This window comes from Homarus americanus, unplaced genomic scaffold (genome assembly GCF_018991925.1).
Source record: "Homarus americanus isolate GMGI-L3 unplaced genomic scaffold, GMGI_Hamer_2.0 scaffold57965, whole genome shotgun sequence".
In the NCBI taxonomy this organism is placed as follows: Eukaryota; Metazoa; Arthropoda; class Malacostraca; order Decapoda; family Nephropidae; genus Homarus; species Homarus americanus.
In genome coordinates this window covers 552,360-579,359 of record NW_024725031.1, presented here as the reverse complement: position 1 = coordinate 579,359, position 27,000 = coordinate 552,360, and the positions used below count along the sequence as shown (strand labels likewise).

At 37.5% G+C, this 27,000-nt stretch overlaps 1 protein-coding gene across 2 annotated transcripts; it reads left to right on the top strand.

The window, feature by feature from the left end:
• The first annotated feature begins 6,700 nt into the window (after positions 1-6,700).
• On the top strand, positions 6,701-22,434 carry LOC121864610 (RING finger protein 145-like). Of its 2 annotated transcripts, none has more exons than XM_042363698.1 (5): positions 6,701-6,827; positions 9,571-9,741; positions 10,376-10,551; positions 14,836-14,994; positions 19,790-22,434. In XM_042363698.1, the coding sequence occupies exons 1-5, from the start codon at positions 6,797-6,799 to the stop codon at positions 21,479-21,481; spliced, it is 2,229 nt and encodes a 742-aa protein (XP_042219632.1). In that variant the 5' UTR covers positions 6,701-6,796; the 3' UTR covers positions 21,482-22,434. The 2 variants fall into 2 exon arrangements, with proteins under 2 accessions (XP_042219632.1, XP_042219631.1); XM_042363697.1 differs by having other exon boundaries at positions 6,708-6,833.
• Positions 22,435-27,000: the final 4,566 nt, after the last annotated feature.

Genomic DNA, 27,000 nt, shown 5'->3' with positions numbered 1-27,000 from the left:
CAACAAGTCATACCTGAGATTGGCACTGGAGATATATCTTTGAAGAGATTAATGAATTCACTTATTATTAAGTTAGTATTTATAAATATATTTTTTGCGGGGATTTATGACTGTAGTTTTAACCCTTTCACGAGTACAGTACACCTTTTCACATATCCGCTGAGACATTGTTACATAACTACAGTATTTGACAAATTTCATAACCGAATGACAGACAGAACACATATCGAATGACAATCTAAAATAACTGTTGGTGGTATGGCATTCTCCAATTATTACATTCTCAAACTATATGTAGACTGTCGGTTTATTGTTCACGTCTGTCAACTTCATAACTTATGTCAATCACTTCCGTTTGCATGAACGAACAGTTAGTTTAGATTGTCATTCGATGTGTGTTCTGTCTGTCATTCGGTTATGAAATTTGTCAAATAGTTATGTAACAATGTCTCAACGGATATGTGAAAAGTTGTATTGTCAGATTTCTTAGATGGGAACAAGGTGGGCCAGCATTAGGACTTGGGTTTTTCTGACAGGAGAATTTTCCAAATCCCAAACTCTCACATCCTCAGTTAACCAATCTTAACTTTTCTATACTCTAGACTGGTATTGTCTCCGGAGAAGTATATGATCATATTCTTCTCCATATTTAGTATTTGATATGATGGAGTTGATATGATTTTCTCTCTCATTCCTGGCTCTGCCCACTTAACCCTCACTTACTCACTGCCAAGCACTTACAAATCCAGCTCATCATCCATGGTCTCACAGAGGCTGTTTTGTCTGTAGTAATACCAAACTTAGAAATAAGGCAAAGAAACTAATCTGGAAGATGAGCTTGGAGAAAAGATTAAGACCCTTTGTTAAAATAAACTGTGGGTGAGCAACATGTTATATGGTACTCAGGATGGCTGCCTAGCATAATAAATCTACTTAAACTTTCTTATTTTATATTTCCTCCAAAATGCCATTCCAGGGGGCACACAAGATCTGAGAAAACTCGCTTGAAAGGGTTAAAGAACTTCCGAGGCAGTTGTAATATCATGACGTGTTCCAAACATTACAACAGGAACTTGAAATGAAGCTCTTTTAAAAAAATAAAAATTATGCTGGGATACACCTAAAGACACACAGTATTCAAAGCTGGTTTGTTATCATTCATTTTCATGTACACTGAATAAGATTCAACTTGAAGACAGAGAGGAAAATCTCTCTTAATGGTGTCATTTCATGTCACACCTTTTTTTTTGTCTAGAGTAATGGCAACAACTAAATTTTGGGGCTCAAAGTAATGAGTATATTTTCGTGATTATTTAATAATAATAATAATAATTAACGGTTTATTGAAAAAGTTCTGCAGCCCGAAGGCTGAAAATATACATTGGAAATGACTTATTACATACATTGGTGATTTAACAAAAGCCTTCATTAGAGAAAGTTAAAGGAACATACAGATTAATGTAGGTGTTGAACAGCAAACACGTGGTGTAGTAGTTCCTTCCCAGATGGTGTTAGGAGGGACCTCACGTGGTGTAGTAGTTCCCTCATAGATGGTGTTATGAGGGACCTCATGTGGTGTAGTAATTCCCTCACAGATGGTGTTATGAGGGACCTGACGTGGTGTAGTAACTCCCTCACAGATGGTGTTATGAGGGGCATCACGTGATGTAGTAATTCCCTCACAGATGGTGTTATATGAGTGAGGTGTGGTCCCAGGCCTTCCTATCGTAGACGGATTAACACATCGCTGGTTGTTGTTGGGTCTCACGGGCAGTTATCACTGGGTACCTGGGACCTCACTGTGTGAGGCTGTTACTGTTGAGTTGTTCTCACTGACTTAAGCACTGTTCACCTCTGTTCAACACTGGTTCCATTCCTTTCCTAAATGAAATTGTAACTTCTGGCGAGAACTTGTTGATATTCCGGTGGGGAGGAGGGTTCAGGGGAGGGAGTTGGTATGGGCCAACTTATCAGTTGACCTGGCTGCTCCCAGAGGAGTGCCAGGTATGTCTTGACCCTTCAGTGGTCAAGGATGTAGTGTGTGTGTGTGTGTGCATGCGTGCGTGCGTGTTTTTCTTTGTCCTAAAGATTTTTCCTCCTTTATCCTGAAATCATACAATGAAAAATTTCCTGTCCACTGTATCAACAGTAAAAAAAAAATTGCTGAGAAAAATGTAACCACTGAGAATCACAGTTGGCCTCCTTATCTATGAAAACACCTACCATAAGTACTGTACTGTATTTTACTTTAAAAAAGTTAAAAGAAAAAGAAAACATGAAGAACCACATCACTAGCTGAGAAAGTTATTTATACCTTCCTAAATTATTTTACATGAGGCTATTAAATTCAGATTACAGTATATCCTTGTGTCTAAGAAAGGTTCATTTTATTTTTGTAAAATACAAGACACTTTTTTTTAAATAAAATAAATGCAAATTTACTAACCTGTTTCGATGAACCATACAAATAATTATTTGAAATACAGTTTGTCGTTTGTTTTATGTGACTTGACTTAATACAATTTTGGTGTTGTGCAAAGACCCTATTTCTACCACTTTCTATATTTGTGAGAGAAAAGTTTACCATCATGTGGCTGGCTGAATGGGTTGGAGATGCAAAGCACATGTGACCAGTTTAAGTGTGTGAAGACTCCCTCTGTATGTGTGTGTGAGGCCATGTGGAAAGTGAATGGCCACACAAGAAAACTCACATGCTCCCTCACTCAGTGTCCATTGTTTAATGTGGACCTACATAACTCTCACCTCATCTTGTAGTGGAATTGCCAATACTGTTGACGAGTGCAATGTTGTCAAAATCACTTTCTATTTCATCTCCTAACCTCACTATTTATGCATTGCTGAAGTGAAAGAGGACTGTTTTAACATTAAAAACAAAATAAGAAATACTGAGGCAAGCTGAACTAGGCAATGATGCATCTGCCCTTGGTTGTGGGTTTGGCCTTGGACAAAACACAGCAAGTGCTCATCAGAAGAATACTAACAGAGTATTGAACTCAGTGTTTCACTCAACATCTCTTTCAGCCAGGGTCATAAATCAACATAGAAATGAGGGGCAGGGGTTCAATTTGGGGGAGTGGGAGACTTTGTTGAAAATGTTGGTAGGGAAAATGACTATAGGTGGTACTGTACGTCAAAAATATAACACGGACGTTTATCATACACATTCCTTCATTTTGTTTTCAGTATATCCGTGACTATACTATCAGTATAAATATCAGTTTATGTAAAATAGTTTCTACTTTATCTTAACCTATTATTGCGCTCACAGAATATAAACAAACCTGAGACACTGTGTCACCAACAGTCATGAGCGAATGCTTTCCACACTTATTAGTACTATTTTGTTCATTTTGCATTTCCATGTATTCTATCAACTTGATTTGTAATGAATGTACTTGTATAATAAACATTTTAATTACACTGTTTGCATAAAGTAACCCATACATTACATAGTTTCCCTGCACACTTAAGCTTATGTAACAGTTCTATGAGAGCCCTGGTGTCATTGCTGTATAACAGCTGCTCTGTAGTAGCTGTAATAAAACCAGTAGTAATAGGTGTGGTAAGTGAGGTGGAGGAGCAGCAGCATGGGTGTAGGCAAGAGTCAAGTCATATGCCGTGCACCTATGAAGTGACATCAGTCTGCATTCGCCTCGTTCATTCCGCCACTCTTGAGGTGAGGACGTCGTGAAGTGAGTAAGCTGTTATTTCGTAGATGTACGGTGTATGTCAGCGATGCTTGCCTACACCACTGTAATCATGTTTTTACAGACAAGGAACGTATTCGTGATGTCGTGAAAGGAACAACACCTATAAAGGGAACTAAAATTTCAAAGAAAAGACAAGGTCCTATTCACCATATGGAAAAATTATTGGTGATATGGATAGAAGACCAGAAACAGAAGCGTGTACCCTTAAGCCTTCTAACCTTACAGGCTAAAGCAAGAAGCCTGTTCCAAAGTCTGAAGGAGCAGACAGGAGAGGAATGTGAGCAAACCTTTACAGCAAGTCATGGGTGGTTTAATAGATTTAAAAAATGCTACAGTCTACACAATGTTAAGCTGAGTGGAGGGGTAGCTAGTGCTGATGTTGGTGCTGCCAAAGCTTTTAAGGAGGAGTTAGATCATGTGATTGTGGAAGGGAATTATTTGCCTGAGCAAATATTCAATGTGGATGAGACTGGATTATTGTGGAAGTGCATGCCTGAGCGGACATACATCCACAAAGAGGCGAAAACAATGCCAGGATTCGAGGCATTCAAGGACAGAATTACACTTCTGTTGGGGGGGAATGTTAGGTAAACAGCTGGAGTTAGAAATTTATAATGAAGATGTTGAACAGTTGGTTGAAGTGTAGCAGAAGAGCTCAGTAACGAAGATCTCATCGAACTGGAAGCACACAAAGATGCAGAGGAAGAAGCCAGTCTAAATGTACAAGAAGGACCTCCACTCCCCCCAAAAAGTTTTCAGTGAAGCAAATGGCAGAGGCATTTGCTACAATTAATAAAGGAATGCAAATGTTTGATGGCAAGGATCAAAATTATGAGCATTATGCCAAAGTTGACAGAATGATCCAAGATGCACTTGGATGAAAAGAAAAAACAAACTGTTCAGTCTAAATTGGACTTCTAATTTAAGAAGTCCCCCAGTGCTGTCTCCTCACACCCCACCAGTGCTGCCTCTTCACTCCCTCAAGATGATCCAATACCTTCAACCAGCAAGTTTCCACAGTACATAAACCTGTCTGAAGAAAGCGACATTGATGACCCACCCAGCCCTGTCTCCTCCTCTGCTTCTTCCAGTTAATGTCGTCTCCATGTATAATTAGAAAATTATGTGGGCCCCATGTGCATTCAGCTGACTACATTAAAGGTAAGTGCTCAGTCACACTGTATCCATTCCTCATTATTTATTACTTTCACTGTACTGTATTTCATTGTAGTTTTTTTTTTTTTTTTTTTTTATATCTATGTCGGACTTATGACCATTCTGACTTACGAACTGGATTTGGGTCCCTCACCTCCATCCTTAGTACGAGATCTCCTACATGTACGTATGTATGTGAGCCTAACAAAGAGAAAATAGACAAACTTGACAACTGGCCACATACAGTATGCTACACCATCACAACAGTGGTAGGATGACAGTCTGAAATGTATTGCATGCCATTGTGGACTGGGAAATTAAGAACCAAGCAGACTGTGAAGAGCTGCAGAAGGATCTCTGTGAGCTTCAAGAATGGTTGAATAAAGGGCTGCTAAGATTCAATGTCACGAAGTGTAAGAGGCATACCAGCAGTAAGGAGGCGTTTCATATGTCCCAACGGACGAAGAAACTGTATTTATTGAGACTGAATGTGAAAAGGACCTGGGTGTGTATGTTGACAACAAGCTGAAGTTCTCAGGCCATTGAGAGAAGGTGAATCAGGCAACTAAATTATTATGTCCCTCGTAACAATCTTCAAGAGTGAAGTGCTTCCCCATCTGGTCCCCGAGATATGCTAGGGACTGTCAGTTGGTTGAAAATGTTCAAAGGAGGGCCACCAGACTGGTGCCTGCACTTCAGCACCTCAACTACCCCGAGAGATTGGAGCGCCTGAACTTGCCTAACTTACACTACAGACGGGCAAGGGGCGACCTAATTGAGGTGTGACCGATCGCCCAAGCAGCTAACGAGCCGATCAGTGGTGAAGAGAATAAAAGAAAAAGAAAAAGCACCGAGTGTGAGCTCTTTCAAGACCAGTTTTGACAAGCACTGGAGCAGGTTCAGATACAATCAGGAGCCAGTACTTGCCAACAGTGCGTAACAGAGACGTGACCGCTCGCCCAAGCGGCTAACGAGCCAATCTGTGAAGAGGATAAAAGTAAACGATGATTATGACTATATATTTGCGAGCCCTCTTCTTCTTATCCTGCATAGTCAAATGTATCAATGTTCTGGCTTCACCAAGGTGAGGTGAGGTTCACCTGAAAATTGACCACCTTGGTCCGTGGAAGGTCCTGATCCCACCTGTAGAATGGTCACCCCAGGTTTTGCCACCTGAAGAACCGCCACCCTAGGTTGTCCCACCTGAAAAATTGTCATTCTGCCAAACTCTGGAGTTACGATTCTTCACGTGATCCCAGGAATTAAACATTATTTTACCCAATCAAACTCAAACGTTTGCGTGACAACAACATGCAGGGACGTCATAGCACATTGGTGCTGTTTTCCTTGGCGTCACGAGAGCCTGAGAGACCCTCATGAATCGGTCAATAATACTGATACTGACTCCGTATCATTATAGTACATGCTTTAATGTGTGCTCGAAAACATACGTAACAATAGTAATAGATTTATGAAATATTTACTGATGTTTTCTTATGATGTCTAAATGCAAATAAGCAGAGGAGCAAGGTAAAAACGAGTACAATGGCAATTACGCAAATAACACGATTGTTCAGAGGCGAACTTTTTTTAATAAAATTTCTTGAATTTAGAAAACTTGTAACTCTGTGTTAATGGTAGATTCTAAACGTTTTTTTTTTCCCTTTTGGTGTTTGCACTGGGATCCGAGTGGAATTAAACTTATAACAGTTTTATTGAGTGATTATATTCACGAGTTTTTGCATGCTCTCACTATCTATGTATACGATGAACTAATATGAACTTAAATGACGAATTTATAAGATTATTGTTTTTATCCATGTTTTGTTTTATGGCGTGACTGACTCCATCTGGTGTAGTGTCATGGGTGGTCACAGTGATGGGGTAACACTCACTTTTAATGATTCATCATGGACTACAGTATTCGTCGGCGTATAAGAGGTAAATGTGAGTCAATGATTACTTTATCATTCATATAAGATGAATATAAATGGTAGTTGTACCTCAGTTGATGTATATGATTGTGGAATTTGTCTACGGTAGTAATTAAGTGTAGGTGATAGACGGATGGTCTTAGTTGGGTAATTATTTACGACTTTGTAATGAAATAGAGTGAGCCAGAAACTAACGAGGCTTTATTCATCTTATAACTGTCCTACAGCATTACAATAGTATCTGAAAATGAAACAGAAGGGACATTTAGGCCAGTGCAAAATGATAGTACGTTAATTCCTTATCCTGTGAGCTTCAAGAATGGTCAAAGAAATGGCTGCTAAGATTCAGTGTCATGTAGTGTAAGAGGATGCACTTAGGACGTACCAATGGTAAGGAGGCATATCATATGTTCCAGCTAGACTAAAAAACTGCATAAATTGAGACCGAACGCAAAAAAGGGGGTCCGACTAATTACCCAAATGTAGCCGCAATGAAGTCAAATAATGGTCCTACATGAATAAATCGGGTTACCAATCACTTCTCGACTAGTATTTGGTGTCACAAAGTAAAAAAAAATTGGAAAACGTAATTTAATTTGAGTTAATAGATCGAGTGCATGTACCAAACCTAATCTAACCTAACCTAACCTCGACTAGTATTTGGTGTCACGAAGTCACAAAAAATTGGTAAACTTAATTTAATCTGAGTTAATAGATCAAGTGCATGTACCTAATCTAACATAACCTATCCTAACACCACACAACTCAGATTAAATTAAGTTTACCAATTTTTTGTGACTATGACACCAAATAATAATCAAGAAGTGATTCACAGCCCGATTTACGCTTGCACGACCATCATTTGACTTCATTGCGACTACATTTGGGTAATTCCTCGCTCCCTCGGTTCATGCGCGCGATGTATTAACTCAGATTAAAGTAAGTTTTCCAATTTTTTGTGACTGTGTGACACCAAATACTAGTCGAGAAGTGATTGGTAACCCGACTTATTCATGTAGGACCATTATTTGACTTCATTGCGGCTACATTTGGGTACATTTGGGTAATTATTCGGACCGCAAAAAAGGACCTTGGGTTGTATGTTCACAATGAACTGAAGTTCATGGGGTCAAAATTTAGAAGTTGCCACCACCTAATTGACTTTTGAAAATGGGTTTTTATTGTGTAAATCATCATGTTAAATGCAAATGTGACCTTCTTTGCTGTTGGAAATAAGCAGTAGTTGAGAGGGTGCCAGTGAAGTCGGTCCTTGGTGACTTAGGCCCAGTGATCTCTGCCCACAGCTGAATTTTGAAAATAGGTATTTCTAGTGTAAATCATCGTGTTAAATACAAATTTAACCTTCATTGCCGTCTGAGGGGGCCCGGGGCATTTGCCGCCTGTGCCCCTCCCTTAATCCGGCCCTGAATAGTTCGTAATAAGCAATAATAATGCTGTGACAGCAGCTACTTGCGAAGGGTACATATACTAATAGGTATGGATTATCTCTTGAATTGGCTGCAAGTAATCTTGGGTATGAGTTATCTCGTGAGTTGGGTATGAGATGACCCTAATCCCTCAAAGGGCACATTTCAGTTGAGTGTCCTTACTTGGAGCTGGTGAACGCTTGCCCCACAAGGGGTCACAACTCAAGGTTGAAGAAGCCGCAAGTCCAGAAAAATGTGAGGGCTAACATTTCCGGAGTGAAAGTTGTGAACTCTTAGAACAACCTGCCAGAGAGTGTTGTGACGGCACCGAGTGTGAGCTCTTTCAAGACCAGACTTGACCAACACTGGAGCAGGTTCAGATATTTTCAGGAGACAGTGCATGTCTAGTATTTGCCAACAGTGTGTAACAGAGACATGACCGATCACCCAAGCGGCTAATGAGCCGATCAGTGGCGAAGAAGATAAAAGTAAAAAATAATACAGAGGTAAATCACAAGTCACTGTCGATGGTTAGGTTACAGTCAGGTATGAAGTGAGCAAAGATATTTAGGTTGGTTGGCATACCAGGCTTTTCATTACTGTCGTTAAGACTCGTTATTGTTATGAATCGTTATTTTGAAACTTTTTAAAGTGAAGTACAGTACCTGTATTTACTGTAATGCATCATTCTGGAACTTACGAGAACATATTTCCGTTACCAGGAAAATTCCAGGGATTAGGGATTTATTTCTGGCTTTGAGAGATGAAATAATGCATCATTCTGCAACTTCCGAAAAAAAAATTCATTACTCGTAAAATTCCGGGGATGAGGAATTTTTTTCCTGCTTTGAGAGGGCTGTCTCGTTACCCGGAAATCTCTCATTCCTGTAAGTGCTCTGGACAAATTGTTCCGGCTAACGGAGATATCACTGTACTATAGTCAATAATATTTGAGTTTAGGTGCAGTTGACAAAGCTGAATCTTTTGTTCCTGTTAAAGTCAGACAAAGTTAAGTGATGGTTTGCTTTTTTCATCAGAGCACCAGAGGCACATGGGCAGTGGCACAGGTAGAAAAAAAATGTATCAACAGGTTCCAGATTTGGAAACTACTGTACAAATTAAAACATGGATGAAATAATCTTCGTTCATCTTCATGATCTGGTTCATGATTAAAGTGGCAGTAGTATAATAAGGCTATTGGTGAAATGTTCTTATTATATTACAGATGATAATGCTGATACAGTGTATATGTTTTGGTTTTTTATACATCTATGCATTGTACTTTTAGGTAATACTATAGTGATTCTATACCTTGTGTTTCAGGGGCTCGAGGATGGAAGCTGAAGGGTGAACAGTTTGAGGCCATAGCGACTGTAATCTTGAGAGTCCCCGGCTATTTTATTCTCGATTATTGGTATCAAAATGATATTCGCAACTGTATTCCTCGATCCTTGGCTTGGGCGGACGTTGTATCGTCTGGGTTTGCAATATTTGGTGAGTCAAGTTTGTAGTATAGTACAGAACAGTACTTTGTTCATCACTCAAGCCATGTGAAAATTACACACATACTTCACTTTGAATGTAAAGGAAGATAAAGTATTGTACAGACTGTTAATGACATTTTAAAATACATACAGTACTGTACTGTACTGTACTGTACTGTATACTAAACAGGGAAGAGTTTTGTCCTGTCATTGTAATTACCAGATCAGTTTTGGTAGGTAGGATGTCCCTGCATTAAATATATTTGCTGTTGTAATGTGTATTTTGTCATAATTATAAGAACAGCTGTTAGGAATTTATCAGTTTAATTGTCATTTCACTTCCTTTGGTGGTGATTGACTTATAAATGGGATATCATGAAGAGAGGACAAGGAGCTCCCATTTGTATCACCTGATAATTGAACACCCTAATGCTAACGTAACCTAACATAATCTTAACTTTATCTAACCTAAACCCCCCATTTAGCATTAGGGTATTTAATCATTAGGTTAAATAAGCTGGGCTCCTAATCTTCATGAGGTCCCACAGATATTCACTTTGGCAGGTTATATAGTGGCTATGGCCATCCCTACCTTTCCCGTCCTCCATAAGGGGAAAGTTTTGACGTGTTGTTGTCTTCCACAGCGGTGATCCAGGGTGTATTGGTGCTGTTGTTACCCCTAGAACAACTAGTCAGTTTATACATGCATTACCTCACCATCGCTGTCCTGGCTGCAGCCGATACTTTCTCCAATTATTATATTGAAGGTGAAAAGCATCTGGTGAATCAGTGGCCAGATTATGGTACTGTCAGTTTCCAGGTACTGTACCATTATTTTTTATATACCCCCAACAGGGTGTACTGTGTAAGAATGCTTGTGGTCTTACAGCCATCTGTCAATTACATTTTGTGTTGTACACTTTCTACTTTAGCTTTTGATGTTTGGTTTGTGACTTTACAAACAAACTCAAATACAGTAAATCATTTCCTTTTAAATTGAAATTTAATTCAGTCCAGTACTGTATATGACTTTCAAGGTATTTTTATTACCTCTACCCAAGCAGATTTTTTTTATTATTTCAATCCATATTTTTTACTCTGTTCCAAACCTACAATAAACTCATGTTTTCACCAAGGGTTGTCTAACTGGAGATGGTGGACCTACAGACATTAAAGCTGATAATATTGGGAAAGAATGGGAAGTATTTATGGCTTCAAATTTCTGTCTCTCAGCCCTTGAATATAACAGTAAACCCAAACTACTCCATTATAGTAAAGGTGTTGAGGCTGAAGGCTTTTCTTACAGTATTTCAGAATGAGTGTGATAAATTGATGAGCAGCCATGGTGAGCACAGGAAAGCTTTAATTAGGCAGCCGTCTCGTAGTTCTGGTTGCCGTGTTCACAGTACTCTCACACCCTCACTGCTTTTACATTAAAAATTGTCCTGAGTTAATGCTGTGACATAATTATATTGACTCCTACTTTTACATATACATTATAGGCTTAAAAGTATATTTTCATATGATGTCACTCAATCAAAGTGCCATCCTTATATCTCAGGGTTGGCAACCACAATCCTCCACTAGGCTCTTTTTTTTTTTTTACCATTTCTTCAAGATTTAACATCTTTTTGGGGACCCAGTTTTTAATTTAATTTTTCCAACGTGACCAAAGTGTCTCATTTTCTTTGTTCCATAAATTTAAAGTATTTCTCTTGAAGTTTTTGGCAATCTTAGTACTTTTCGCTTTGTTTCCTGTTTGTGTAATTTATTGTTATCATTTACTTATAACACCACATTTCAAAAGCCAATTACGTCTAACCTCTTTCTGGTGTCTGCTGGAAGTGTCCACGCTTTTGACCCATACATCAATCCTGACCTTATATAGCATTTCAACAACTTTTTTCTCAAATTGAAGGTAATATCCTTGTTTATTAGGTCATGTATATTATTAATTACTGTTTATGCTTGACCTATTCTTGTTTTGATTTCTCTCCCAATCTACCATCACAGCTAATTTTACTTCACAAATACGTACACAAAATTTTCCACTTATTTCAGTCTCCCTTTGTTTACCATAGATTTTATTTTAGGATTTATTTGGAAATATCCATTATTTTTGTCTTTACAGCATTAACTTTGAACCCATATTCTTCACCCTTTTCCACTAGTTTGTTCATCAGTTTTTGTAATGCCTCTTCACTGTCCGTGATAGAGAATTATCATCTGCTTAATATATAATTGATATTACTTTATCATTAACTTTTATTCCTTCATTGTTACTGAGAATAGAATTTCTCTCATTAAATATTTTAAATACTCCCCCTGTACACTATATATATTTTACAATGCTGGAAATAGAACACATCCGTGTCTTATTACATGTCAAAATTTGAACCTAGTACAGTACTGTATTTATAAGTTCATTTTTTACTAACATTGCTAAAGATTTTTTTTTAAATTCTAAAATCTCCTTCATTAATGCCTATTTTTTTCCAAGACATGGAAGTTTATTGTGTTTACCCTATCAAAAGCTATACAATATTTGGTTGGGGAATTTTGAGTGAAAGAAATTTGTATACATATGCTTTGTTGACTTTTAAAAAAATCTTTATACCTGTACTGTACTGGACTGTAAAAAATGTATGAGAGCAGAATTAATATAAGATGTCCCACCAATCACATTTCAGGATGCAATCATTCTGCCAAGTTCTAAAATAGATTTGCTAGGCCTCACCATTTCCTCTAATATGTCATGGAAGCCACACATTGCTAAAGCTGCCTCCCGAAAGCTGGGAATGCTGTACAGATGCCGTAGCTACTTCACTCCTGAGCAGTTGCTTCAAGTTTATAAGGGATTCATTCGCCCTAACTTGGAGTACTGCTCTCATATCTGGGGTGGCTTTTCTTCTGTCCAACTGTTAGATAGGGTGGAATCAAAGGCATTTCGTCTTATTGACTCTCCTCTAGTTGATAATCTCTCTTCCCTTTCTCTTCGCTGCAATGTTGCTTCACTCTCTCTCTTTTACAGATACTTTAACGGGCAATGTTTTGTGGATTAGGCATCCTGTGTACTGCCGGCAAGGCCGTGGGCTTGTAACACTCATCTTGCCAGCGTTGCCCACAGTTTCTCTGTGGTTGTCGGGTACACTAGAATAACCCGTTATAGTACATCCTTGTTTCCTCACACAGCCAAACTGTGGAATGCTCTGCCTTCTTCTGTGTTTCCATACTCATACAATGTCTCAATTTAAAAAGCTGATTTACCAGCATTTTTGTGGTGTAGATTTATATAATCTTTTTCTTTTCTATTTTTAATTTCTTTTTACTCTTATTTTGTTGTCCCCTAGGCCCCGTTGTGGGTTGATGACCTGTGCGCGGGTGGGCTGTTTCCCGTTAAAAAAAGAGAAAAGAAAAAAAGTTAGGCTAAAGGTGGTGGCGCATTGGGCACTTTCCTCCAAACATGTTACTCGTTTTGTTAGCCGTTGGCCTAAACGCCCAACAAGCAGCAAGATTTCGGCTTTTGCTAGAAATGGACAACTGTTTGGTGGGGATCTTTGCTGGCCAAATTAGTGCTCAAATGAGCTTATATAATTTCAAGTAAAAATTGAAATAAATCATGAAGCAATAATAATTTAAAATGTAACACGTAAACAGTGACATATTTCTATTTAATTTTCACTTTAAAACTTCTTTAGTATTATTAAATCATTATTCAGGGTCTTCTTTGACCAGCCAGCTGCCACTACTTTTAAAAAACTTCACTATGCATCCACTGTCTTCTATTAGCATTTGCAGATGCCTCACTTGCTTCAGCAATTGAAGAACTATAGCACTATCATGAAGGCCTCAACTGTATTAATGGGATCCATGGCGAACCTCATCTTGATGCTTTATTGTTGTTTTGTTGCATTGGGCAGACGTGCCAACAAAACCTGCCAGTGTGACGCAAAACATCTTTTTGTTTTGCTGGCCGGACCATGTTCGGAGGAAAGTGTCCAGTGTTCTGCCGCCTTAAGAAAGTAATACCCCACCTCCACACACATCAAATCACATTGGTACAAGAGCCAGTCACTAACTTGGGCTTCAGGATCCACACTACTGTACATAGTCATTTATGGCTCTTAAATTTAGTAGTTTTAAATTTTTTAGTCAAGGGGAAGATTTTTTGATGACTTATATTTTGATAAAGTATATATAGTAGTACCCCGATTTACCGGTCAATTGAACCCACAGGGTACCGCGGAAAGTGAAAACCGCGTAAAGTGAACAACAGAACATATGGGATTAATTCCAATAGAGATTGGCCCGACCCCCAAACTCCACTTTTTCCGACACAATACCTATGTTGTAGTAAAAATAACATCTTAATTTTATGATGGTATGAACACACAATTAATATTTAAGAGAAATACAGTCGCCAGGTTAATGTCCATTCAGATAATGGACTCCAACTCCCCCTTCCCCTCCCCCCCCGTCTTCCCAGCTCACTGGCTCCTACCTCTCTGAGAAATGTTTGGGTGAAAACACTAGATTTTAACGTATAGTAATAAATAATACCTCCGACTAAAGTTAGGATAATATAATTGACATTTCTGGATTCCTTGCAGGTCAGGGAATATTTTGAATGTAAACTTCATATATTTTGCACAAAAGATAAATTATTTGCTTTGTGTAAACCAAATTATTACATTAGATCTAAAATTTGTATGTCTAATGCAAAATCCATGATGTTTATATTCAAAATGATCATCATATTGTAAGAATTCCAGCAGTGTAAATTATATTCTGGCTGGGGTAATACTGTATATGTTTATCCATATACTGTACTGTATCATTTGTGGCACAGAAAATTTTTGCGCAGGACTTAAAGTATAGTTTGTGTACGATATTAATTCTGTAGTAGAAATGATGAGTTATAGAAAAATAATGACATCTTCAATGAGAATAGGAATTACAGCCTTTGCTATACTTTTTGAGCAGTTCAAATTAGCCAAGCTATTTGATGAAGTCCTGTGTGTTTTTTTCTTTCTTAAGATTATTACTGTCTGGGTGTTGGTTGTTTCCATGTTCCTCTTACTTTATAAATTAATGAACTTTTTAGGGATTCTCAAATATGCTGATGCTGCAGAAGTCCTTGTTTGACCCTCATAATGATATGGAAACACTGTACCTGAGACAACAAGTTGCAGCGATTGTATTTCACACACTGGTGGCCACGTTTGTAACATTCTTCCTGGACTTAGAGTGTAACAAGGATAAGGTAAGATGGCTGCTACAAATGATAGTGTAGATGTTCACCTGTTGACAGTATGTTGTGAGATTGCTTTTATTGATGGATAGTATTGTTGGAGATAAAACCTGCCCTCTATAGTACAGTGGTCCATCCATTAACGAACACAATTGGTTCCACAGATTCGGTTGTTAACCGAAAATTCATTAACTGAATCTAATATTTCAATGGGATATTGAGTAATTGGTTCCAACTCACAGAAAAAGTATACATACAAAGTACTGTATACCAGTAATAGAATTAATAAATCATTAAATATAAACTAAATACGTTACTGTACTATATATTATACTGTACAATAATAAATAAAAAACAATAGAATACTGTATTTTAACTTACTTTGAGGTGTTTGTCGTATTCCTGGCAGCTTTGTTTACATATCAAACCGCTGATTGTTGAGGCAGTCGATGATGACATGTCATATTCTTTACAGAGTGTGTTGGTCTAATGCCTTCTTCATGTTTCATAATAATTTCTGCACTGTATATTATCAATATGTTAACTAAATTTCAGAATGACCAATAATTTTAATGTAAAAATGCAAAAATGTTCAAGAGACCAACAAACTCGATGTTCACTCCACTGTAAACAAAGTTAAACTGCGAAGAGTTGGTGGGTGATTCGATCAGCTGAAGGGCACACAAAAATGTTCCCTGTACTGTATATATATTATCAATATGTTAACTAAATTTCAGAATGACTAATAATATTAATATAAAAAAATGCAAAAATATTCAAGAGTACAACTTTCTTGATATTTACTCTACCAATTACTGTATTGGCAGACTAGCTGATCAGCTGATGCGCACAACAAAGAGCGTTTCTCGTAAGGCTGTCGCTAATCAAAGTTTTGTTTGTTAATGGAACTGAAAATCCTTATGGGAGCTAATTCGTAAACCGAAATTTTGTTAATTGAACCGTTCGTTAATCAAGGGATCACTGTACAGTACTTCTTATTACTGGCTTATAAATTTTTATAAATAGATTTTTATCCTCTGACCAAAAGATTAGGAAGATGTAAATTGTGTGTATGTGCACGCACATGTGCGTGCGTATACAGTACTTTTATATAAATTTCCTCTGTAATTGCGGGCATTCCTCGATTTATGAAAAGGTTCCATTCCTGAAAATCCTTTTGTAAATGAGATCATATACTGTGGTCTCATTGACTCCCGTACTTATATGCAGTACAGTACAGTATACTACAATAATGGGGCGCCGGTGGTAGAGCGGTACCGCTCTTGCTTCACAAGCAAGATGTCACGGGTTCGATTCCCGGGCCGGCGGAAATTTGTTTGGACACTCTTCCTAGCCCCCTTGGTCCCTGTACACCTCGCAGTAAGTAGGTACCTGTTGTAAATCGAAAAGTTGCGAATTCGTATTCAGAGATAGTTGTTGGAGCTTCTATTACTTGTATCTAACACAATCCGGAGGAGTGGTGACCCGAGGATCACACACCCAACACAGACAAAAAGAAAAATTTGTGCGCTCTGCGCTAGTAAATCAAATATAACGCAGTCGTGTAAAGCCATGGCTCTATCTCTCCCACTACAATACCCTTCCTAACCCCCTGCTTCATCTTCTGTCATCTTCCCCGCTCTGACTTTCGCTACCAGCAACTTTTGGAGCTTCTATTACTTGTATCTATCTATCTACAATAATAATCTTATACCTGAATTTACAAGTAGCCGGATGCCAACATGTATAATAAATCTATTACTGTAGTAATATTCAGGAATACCCCGGTTATCGCAAGGAATGCATTCCTGAAGTCATTGTGAACAACGAATTTGCAAATACTGTATTGGGTAAATTTTCCCCATAAGGATTAATTTAAATAGGGGGTAAGGGGATGCGTTCCCAGTTGGCAGCTTTCATCACATATTTTTCAATGTACACTCCTCATTATCCAAGGCAATTAGGGACCAAGGTCGCTTGTATACAGTACTGTAGTACAGTACCAGTAAATGTGAGGATTAATAAAAATTATACAATGATATCTCCGTTAGCCAGAACAATTGGTGCAGAGTTCTTCTGGGCATGAGAGATTTCTGGGTAACGAGACGACTTTCAAACACGGAAAATCCCACATCCCCGTAATTTTTACGGGTATTGGGAAAAGTTTCCAAGAGTCTAAATTACGTGTCTTGCACAGACAGGCACTAACTCACATCTCCAGAATGTTTCTGGGTGTTGGGGAAAGTTTTCAAGAGTCTAAACTACTCTTCTCATCTTGACTCTAAAGTATGCAGCTCATCTTGCACCAACAAACACTCGCCCATAATTTCTAGACTGCGGGTAGGAGTGAAAATATTTACGGCTAAAAAAAAACTGGATAAAGTTTTATTCACAGCATCTGTTGTAATTGTGTTGGAGAGATGAAATACCATAATAAATCCTGAATAAATTCTCCACAACATGTTTCCAATAAGAGAAACAAAAAATCTATAAATCTATATGATATGGGTGTGCGAGGCGCCTCGTGAATGGAGCTCTGTGTTACAGCGAAGTGTAGAATCTAGACATTGGGAGTAGTATTTTGCAGTCTGAGTCTATGCAAACAGTTGACAAAACTTTTTTCCCGTTATCAATATAAATTCATCACAAAGTAACTGTGATTGTTTTGGCTTTTATTACCAAACCATAAAAATATTTACTATTTTATGCTACAATGTAATGGGCTTCAAAATTTGCATTATTTTTTTTTTTTTATAACAAATATTGACAAAGTCCAAGGGCCCCCGGCCCGGGCTCTTTCGGCACCATTGTTAATGTGGCCTTGCCTGCCACCACTACCTCACACCACCACCACACTCCCGTCACCACTACCTCACCCCGACACAGCTCCCCTCCTCCCCTTCCCTTGATCGCACACGAACTACCGCAGACATAAGAAATGTTTGTTCTCTTTGTTTTTCACCTGATGGTAATCTTTTTTTATTTTTATTTTTTTCACACATTCTGTATGAACATTTGTGTGTGCATGTAACAGAGTAAAAAAAAATGAGATGAAAATGCATACTGTTTATCTGTTCAAAATTATGAGTTGAAAAATAATTACATGTACTGTATTACACAGCTTCACCTGGTAGGGGGATGTAGCTATAGGTACATCTAATTGGTGACCTGACACACACACACACACACACATGCACACACACACACATGCACACACACACACATGCACACACACACACACACACACACACACACACACACACACACACACACACACACACACACACACACACACACACACACACACACACACACACACACACTGACTGACTGACTGACTGACTTTGCTCTTCATATTTCTTATTTAATACAGTAGCAACATATTTTTTTTGTATACAGGTACACTCCATATAATGCAATAAAATAACTACAACAACATAAATACATTACAAGAGAACACCGAGTATGTGTGTACACGGCATTTGTAAATTTAGAGTGTAAACATTTAAAGTAGCATTTACCATTGCCATATGAAGAATTCAGAATGCTTGGCATATTTTTTCATGCCATTATTTGGAAGTACTGTACAGGTACAAGCGTGTGGTGAGCGTCTCCTGTGTGTGAATTTTCACATGTGTGCTCCGTGTGAACGGTGCAATTCAACTTCATTAATTTTTAGACCGCTTAGGTCCATGTGCCCAGAAAATATGCTCTTGTTAAGTAGGCCTTACATCAGAATATGAGAGCTGCGGCTAGCCCGCCTGTTTTGTAATATTACTGTAGGGTATCATAATATTTTATTTGCAAATAAGCGGGATATGCTTTGTGAATATAGAATAGGGGTGCTAAAATATCAATTGCAGATAAGTGGGGTTGCGAATAGCAAGGTATTCCTGTATTGATTTCCATTCTATAATTATATTGGAGATACTTTCTCTATGAAAAAGAAATCCTATGCTGAACCCCTGATGAGTTATTGCATCATCCTAAATTCCTGCTGCTTTTTTTTTTCGAATACTGCTGTCAGTTAGATGACGCTACATTTACACACACTCGAGCATTGCTGGCAGTATCCACCCCTGCTGGCTTTTTTCATTCCCAAATTTTGCACTTTCCCTTATAACTCAACACCTTTATTGTACACAATTATCATATAAAATTAAAAACAAAGAATAATATTCTTTAACTAATTTGCCACATATTACATGAGAGTAAATGAAAAGAAAGAGGACAATGAGGCAACTGACTGAGTTGATGGTAGGTGAGTCTACCTGTAGTTGTCTTATGAGAGTTTGAGGAGTAACTTATCTGGTGATTGTAGGAGAATGATGACACACTGAAAGTTTATTTGTAGACTTGATAACAATGTGAGTTTTAGAGAATAGTGAAGTAAGTTAGTAAAGTAATCATACTGGTAGCAAAAACTGCCTTATTTTAGCATATTTTCATTATTATGTACAAAAAAATATGAAACTGGTTAATTTTTTGGGTGTAATTTTAGATTTTTCATTCATAAATCGAATCATGAGGCAAAATTTTTTTTTTTGTAATGTCAGATTTTCATAAACCAAACCTTCTTAAATCGGGGATTACCTGTACTAAGAATAGTATTGTGACATGTGTTTTGTATAACCATTTGTGTGTAAACCAGTTACAGTACTGTCCAAATACTGTGGCTGACTACACCTGCCACAAGTTATTTACCTTGAAGTGTAACAAAGGGAATATTTAATTTTGCTTTGGAGAGATTTGCTGTTGTTCTGTTCTCATTAATAGATATTGTAAATATGTTTTGTCTTCATTTCAGATCCTGCTGCTTGTGTATCTTGTGCCTGTGTTTGCCCGGCTAGCTGGCTTCCCAGTGACGGAGCTTCACTTGACACACAACTTTGCCTCTTGTTTTGTTATATTCTTGACTGTACAGTATATATTCCTGTGTGTTCCTCATGTGTTCAGGTTCTTGAAGCACATATATGGTACTCTGATGGAGATGATTGAACTGTATGGGCCTCTGGGGGTCATAATTACGCTCTGGAGTCGACTATTTGTTCCTATACAGTTACTTATATTCTGGTTGATGCTTTTTACTACACAGCTGTACAACCATTATTTGCCTTCTCATAACACAGCTGTAGCTTCTAAGCCTGGGACAGTTATCACATCATCTGGTGGTGCTATGGCTGGTGTAGCTTCAGCAGTAACTGGTCAAGGGGCATCAGTAGGGACTGCCAGCACACCATCAATGGGAAGCACAACACAGAGTGAGATGTGGTACTTGGTAGTAGTGCAGAGCGCTGCTGAGGTATGTTACACACCACTTATGTTGGCTGGCACGTGTGTGGCAGTCTCTTATGCTTCACGGATTATTTTGTCTATCACTAGAACATACACGGCCGGTCCCGGAGCTGCACCACTGCCGGATGACCTGGTACACTCCGGCTGGACGGAGGGAGTCACCATGGCTCTCCTGGCTGTACAGACTTCACTATTAAACATGGCTATGCCTGAGCGTTTGGCAGTTTTATCCATAATATTGCTAATTGTTGTATCCTCATTGGTCCAGAGTATGTATGAAATTGTTGAGCCAGTAGTTCTGGCCCTCAGTGCTCAGGGTGTGGCATCCATATCTCGGCACGCTCGGGCAGTGACTGCGTGCTTACTTTTGCTGCTGCTTCCATTGTACATGGTATATATGTTCACTCTCATATTTGAGCAAGACTTTTGGTTGCTTCTTGTTGTATCTACAAGCATCATGACTTCTGTACAAGTATTAGGTCTCTTAGCCACTTATATACTACTTACATGGGATGCTGTTTGTGCTCAACCTTGGCCAGGCTTAGATGACTTGGTTTATTACACTAGAGCAACTACAAGGGTTTTTGAGTTTATTGTGGCTGTGTTTGTTGTAGGTGCTGGAGTCAAGGAGTCTATAACAGGCCAGTGGTCATGGATCAATGCAGTTGTATTGCTTATTCACTGTTACTTTAATGTTTGGCAACGTCTTCAACAAGGGTGGAAGAGTTTTTTGCTAAGATTAGAGGCAGCCAAAAAGATATCGGCTCTACCCGAAGCTTCCCAGGAACAGTTGGAAGCCCATAATGATGTTTGTGCCATTTGTTATGCAGAAATGACTTCAGCCAGAACTACTCACTGTAATCACCTGTTTCATGGTCCCTGCCTACGCAAGTGGCTCTACGTGCAAGATAAATGTCCCATGTGTCATGCTCCAATTACTCTCAAGGATACAGATATTACTGGGAATGCCAAGCCTGACTCCTCTGATGCCCTTCAACCACCACCCGAATCTATAGAGACAGAACTGGGTGCTAACATTCCATTGCCTGATGATGGGGAAAATGATGATTTAAGTCTTCTAAATACTGATGATGACGATGATGATGATGATGATGATGATGATGATGATGATGAACAAGAAGGGGAGGCCATGTTGAATGAACAGCTAATAGAGATGGATGGAGGTAGAGGGAACACGTATTAGTCAAGTTTTAGTATAAAGCAGGTATCCTGTAATAGCTCGAATGTCTTATAGTCATGTGTACAGATGATGAGTACTGTAATGTTAAGTGAAGTATCGAACATGTTAATACATTAAGGTCTGAATTTTCAAAGGGTTGTACTTGAAATGTTTAAGATAAATATGGAGATATGTGTATGCATCCCGCTGCCTCCTTTAACACTTGCTATAGAGATAATAGCCATAATGATACTGCTACTGCTGTGAGACTACCATATGGCAAGAATTACCATTTGAAACTTTTGAGAATCTGGTTTCAGTATCAGGGATGGAGTACCTGTATTCGGTATTTGTATTCGAATGCATTATTCTTAGAAATCCAAGTATTTGCATTCCTATTCGAATCCTCGGGCAAAGTATTCATATTTGTAGGATAATCTGAAGAATAATAATTATTTTCTTGATAGAAATAACCATACACTTGGCTGCTGAATTTACTTTGTATCAGAGAGAGAGAGAGTTTTTTGGATGTACAGTCACTCAAAAAACTATATCTACTAGGGGGGGTGAATTTCAGAATGAACACTGCAACTCCTGGTGGTCTCGGCAGGGTTGCCGAACTCCATTGTCCGTGTCATATTTTTTCAACACAATTTTGTATATAAAAATTTTTGAGTGACTGTACATTCGGCTTATTAAATCCGTGACCCGAGTCACCCGATAAGCTACCGGTATATATCATACATTTAAATTAGAAATTTAAACAAACCGTTGGTAAATATCATACAACTCTCAACGGTCATCGCTTTGGTGAGTAGGCTACTGGTGATGCGTTTGAATCGTGTGAGATGAATGCATATGTACAGTGGGGTATGCTATAACGAACGGATCCTACTACGAATATTCCTATAACGAACCGTTTTACCTATAAAATTGAGAATGCTATAACGAACGAAACTCCTACAACGAACATTATTTAATTTTTTTTTTTGCTAATTTATTGTTTTTTTATTACAAGTATTAATGATATTCTTTATTTCAGGGGTTTAGATGCATATTTATGCACTTTTTTACAATTTTATATTATATTTTTCAGTGTTAAGTGATTGTATTTGGGGGCCTGGAACGGATTAATCCTATAACGAACGAATGCTATAACGAACAAGGTTCTAGAACCAATTAGATTCGTTATAGCATACCCCACTGTAATGCCATATTATAGCTTAAAGTTAAAGTTATTCTTTGAACAATAATTTCTAACTCCATTTTCAAGTTATATGTACATGTATATACAGTGATCCCTCCATTAACGAGCACAATTGGTTCCACAGAGTCACTCATTAACTGAATCTATTATTTCAATGGGATATTGGGTAATTGGTTCCAACTCACAGAATTCCTTAAAATGAATTAAAAAGTACTTGCAAGGTATACTGTATACCAGCAATAGAATTAACAAAACATTAAATATAAACAAAATACAGTACTGTATTGTACAGCATACAGTACAATAATAAATAAAAAACAAAGTCTTTTAACACTTAATTTGAGGTGTGTATGTAGAATTCCCTGCAGCTTTGTTTACATAGCGGCAGCACAAACAGCTGAGTGTAGACACAGTCGATGACAACATGCCATATTCTTTACAGAGTGTATTGGTTTTAATGCCTTCTTCGTATTTCTTAATAATTTCTTGTTTTACTTGAATTGAAATCGTCTCGAGATTTCTTCGGACTCATGCTTGATAATTTCGCCAATAAAATTTTAATTTCAAAACAATTTATTTAACTAATTCCAGATTTGTTGTATTCAAACCAACACTGCACTATATATTATCAATATGTTACCTAAATTTCAGAATGACCAATAATTTTAATGTAAAAATGCAAAAATGTTCATGAGCACAACTTTCTTGATGTTTACTCCACTGGAAACAAAGGTAAACATAGAACCGATTATTGGCAGACGAGTCGATCAGCTGGTGCACGCACCAAAATGTGTTTCTCGTAAGGCTGATATTAATAGAATTTGTGCTCGTTAATAGAACTGAAAGTCCTTGAGGAGGTAACTCGTTAACTGAAATCTTGTAAATTGAACCACTCGTTAATGGAGGGTCCGCTGTATTCATTATTATAGACAATTGGAAAGAAAATTATTATTTTGTGTGCCAAACATATACTGTATTACTGTTGTACTGTACATTTAATTATTATTTTTTAATTGGTAAATGACAGCAACACTGCCTGTGCAGCTTGTCTAGAACTTAATGGTGAGAACAACATTTTGTGTTTTGCCGTCAGTGGGAAGGCACGTAGACTTTAAAGTTTCTCTTGGCTCATAAAGTTACATAAACAAATTTTTCTCCAAGACTTATATAGAGCTCTTACAATGGATAGGTTTGATATACTATTCTGTATTGAATACCAATTTTAAAGTCATCTACCAGTACATACCATACTTATAGAAATAAAAAGTTAGTTTTTTAACCAATAGTACCCATGAATGCATTTATGAATATTTTCATAAAGTATTCATATTCGCATTGGAATGACACTGTTGTACAGTTATGTCCCCGTTAGCCGGAACAATTAGTGCAGAACACTTCCGGGGATGAGAGATTTCTGGCGAGCCAAACAAGTTTCTCAAACTGGGAAAAATTCCTTATCCCTGGAATATTTTCAGCTTACTGGGAAAAGTTTCCAAGTGTTTAATCTAGACACCTTGCACAGATGGACAGATGTTGGGGGTGTGTGTGTAATAATAATATTAATAATAATAATAATAATAATAATAATAATAATAATATAATAATAATAATTAACGGTTTATTGAAAGAGCTTGGCAGCCAGAAGGCTGAAAATATGCAGTTACATATTTGGGGAATGGGTTTCGAATTACAAATAATATACAAGTAACTTAAGTGATACAAATAAGATATATAATAACTAGATGGGGAAAAGCTCAAACTACAGTTCATTTCAACATAGTGACAGTGCAAGGAGTCGTGTTTACTGGGAGTGAATACACTGGTTTATTACAAGTTATTGATAATTTTTATAATGGTTGGGACTGGGCTGTTCTTATAGTGATCAGTTCGTGCACGTATGGGCTGGATGCGGTTGTGGTGTGGAACAGAAATTCTCGGGGTAGGGATCTCAGGTGCGTGTGTGCGTGCGTGCGTGCGTGCGTGCGTGCGTGCGTAATGTGGGCTGAGAGTGGGGGAGTTGTACCTTTTTGGGGTGTAAGGTAAGGGGGAGGGTCGTGCAGTCATTCTTCAACCCCCATTTCCTCATTCAAGTGTGGGCAGTTGTGATAGGGAGATGAATTTAATACCATAATGATCCGTAATAAATTCTCTTCGAGACATTTCCATAAGATATCCTTAAACGAAATATTTTGATGTGATATAATGATGGGAATTCCATTCTTTTATAGAAAAAAAGAGGAAGAAATCTTGATATCGGAGTCAATAAAATCAGTTGTAATTTCGTTAGACATATCATATTTTTTTATCAAAATAATCCTGAATACTCCATCTAAAAGTTTGGTTAAATAAATATATTTAAAAAACAAAAGATCTAAATGATATGGGCATGAATAGAACTTTGTGTTAAAGCATGGAATGTGGTATGTTCCAAGCTCGTAGGAGCCATAGTTATTTACGCAATCACCACTGTACAGTACAAGTACAACATTGTTCATACTGTAAACATAATAATGTACAGTATACAGGTACTACTGTATATATTGTACTCACCAGCAGATCCTGTCACCTTTAGCATTCATTATAAACTTAAATTTTGTTAGAGATGAATTTGATACCTAATGATCTTGAATAAATTCTCTATGAGACGTTTCCAATATGATATCCTTAAATGACAAGCCGAATAATAAGGTAAAAATAAGTGTTTTACTGTATACTGTATGAAGGGTACTACAGTAGTATTAATAAGCCTTGTCCCCAGGCCCTAAGCAACAAGGTTTGGGGTGATATTTCTCGCAATTTTTTCAGACTTTCCGGTAATTGCGCATTATTTCATAATCAACTTTTGCTCCCAGACCCAGAAATAAAAATTTGGGCAGATTTTCCAGATTTTTTTTTTTTTTAATTTTCAACCTCTGAATTTGTTCCCAAACCCGGAATTCAGGGAATTTTCTAGAAAAATTACGAGCAAATTTCAGTTCCGGCTATTGGAGAGTTTCAGTGTTGAGGGATTCTGGTTAATGGAGATATTACTACAGTATTGTATTCATATTTGTATTCTTAGAAATTAGAAGTACTGTATACGTACTGTACTGTACTGTATTCGTATTCGAATACGTACTGAACTCTTGTATTCACTCCATCCCTGTTCAGTATTAGAAACCTGGCAGACTGTAACTTGGTTGAGTATAGTGAAGTTCCCTGTAAGATTCTAGCTAGTACCATGTGTGATTATAATTTATAGCATCAGTTAAATTTCATATAAATTTATGTTTGAGTTAAAGTGGGTATTAATGTAGAATCTTTGAAAGCATTTCAGATCCTGCTCATTTCCACACCTTGGAATGTCAGTGATGACACAGTCAGTGAACTAGGAGTTATTGCTCTAGTAGTATTAATTGTCATTCTGATAATTTTAGGAAAGTCAAGATCTTATTTATCCTGAGAAATGTTTATTATCCTTAATTGCCATAAATACAGTACTGTATATTGGTATAAATTCATTAAGTTTTTAAGAATTTACTGCAATTTATTCTTCTTTTGGGCCACACTCAAGCTACAGAAGAAACTGTACAGTATATCTGAGAGGAGAATCCCACAAACATCCCCGAAGATTATTTTTATCTTTTACCTTTTGTTCCCAAAGTCAATAAACTTCAGTTGCTCATCAAGGGCAGCTCCTTAGTGAAGTTTGGTTAGGGTATAAATAAGTGTCAATATGCAGTGTATACTGTTTGTGTTGTGACCACCATGTTTGGATTAGGTTTAGTATGTATCTCCAGTTGTAAATACAGTATATTCATGAATGAAGATTTTTTAACTGCCTGTATTAGTTGAAATTAAACTACCTTACAGTGTTCCCTTCAGAAAATCATTCTGAGGGACTTGACCACTGATTACTCAAGTAAATATACTGTATATTGGCAATTTTGTTAGTTCAGCTCAGTGATCCAGAGTAAGATGGCTTGCAGGGAAACTTAGCAAGAATGGGATCATTTCTGTTTGATCCAGAAAATTAGGATATAAATTTTAGTTACACACAGATATTCAGGTTACAAGTACTGTAGGTTGTATTGTATCGAAAAACACCGTTTGCGATGTATTGTAATGATTTTAATGTACCTGTATTGAGAGTGGTAAATGATTCAGTGTTTCTAGTAAGAGGGTAAATATTTTTTTCAATAATAATGTCTCGTGTTGTGAACTACATTCGGTGATGTTGTCAAAATCATACATATTACTGTACTGTATGGGTATTACATAGCAATTGTGTCTCAGAGATTATATTATGTTTTTTAAAAGTCAAGTATCTTATGTGAAGGTTTGTAAATCAAGTCCA

Coding starts and splice junctions, on each gene's coding strand:
- LOC121864610 (XM_042363697.1), top strand. CDS start 6,797: ATGGACTACAGTATTCGTCGGCGTATAAGAGGTAAAT. Junction 9,742..10,375: donor GTCTGGGTTTGCAATATTTG/GTGAGTCAAGTT, acceptor TGTCTTCCACAG/CGGTGATCCAGGGTGTATTG. Junction 10,552..14,835: donor ATGGTACTGTCAGTTTCCAG/GTACTGTACCAT, acceptor TGAACTTTTTAG/GGATTCTCAAATATGCTGAT.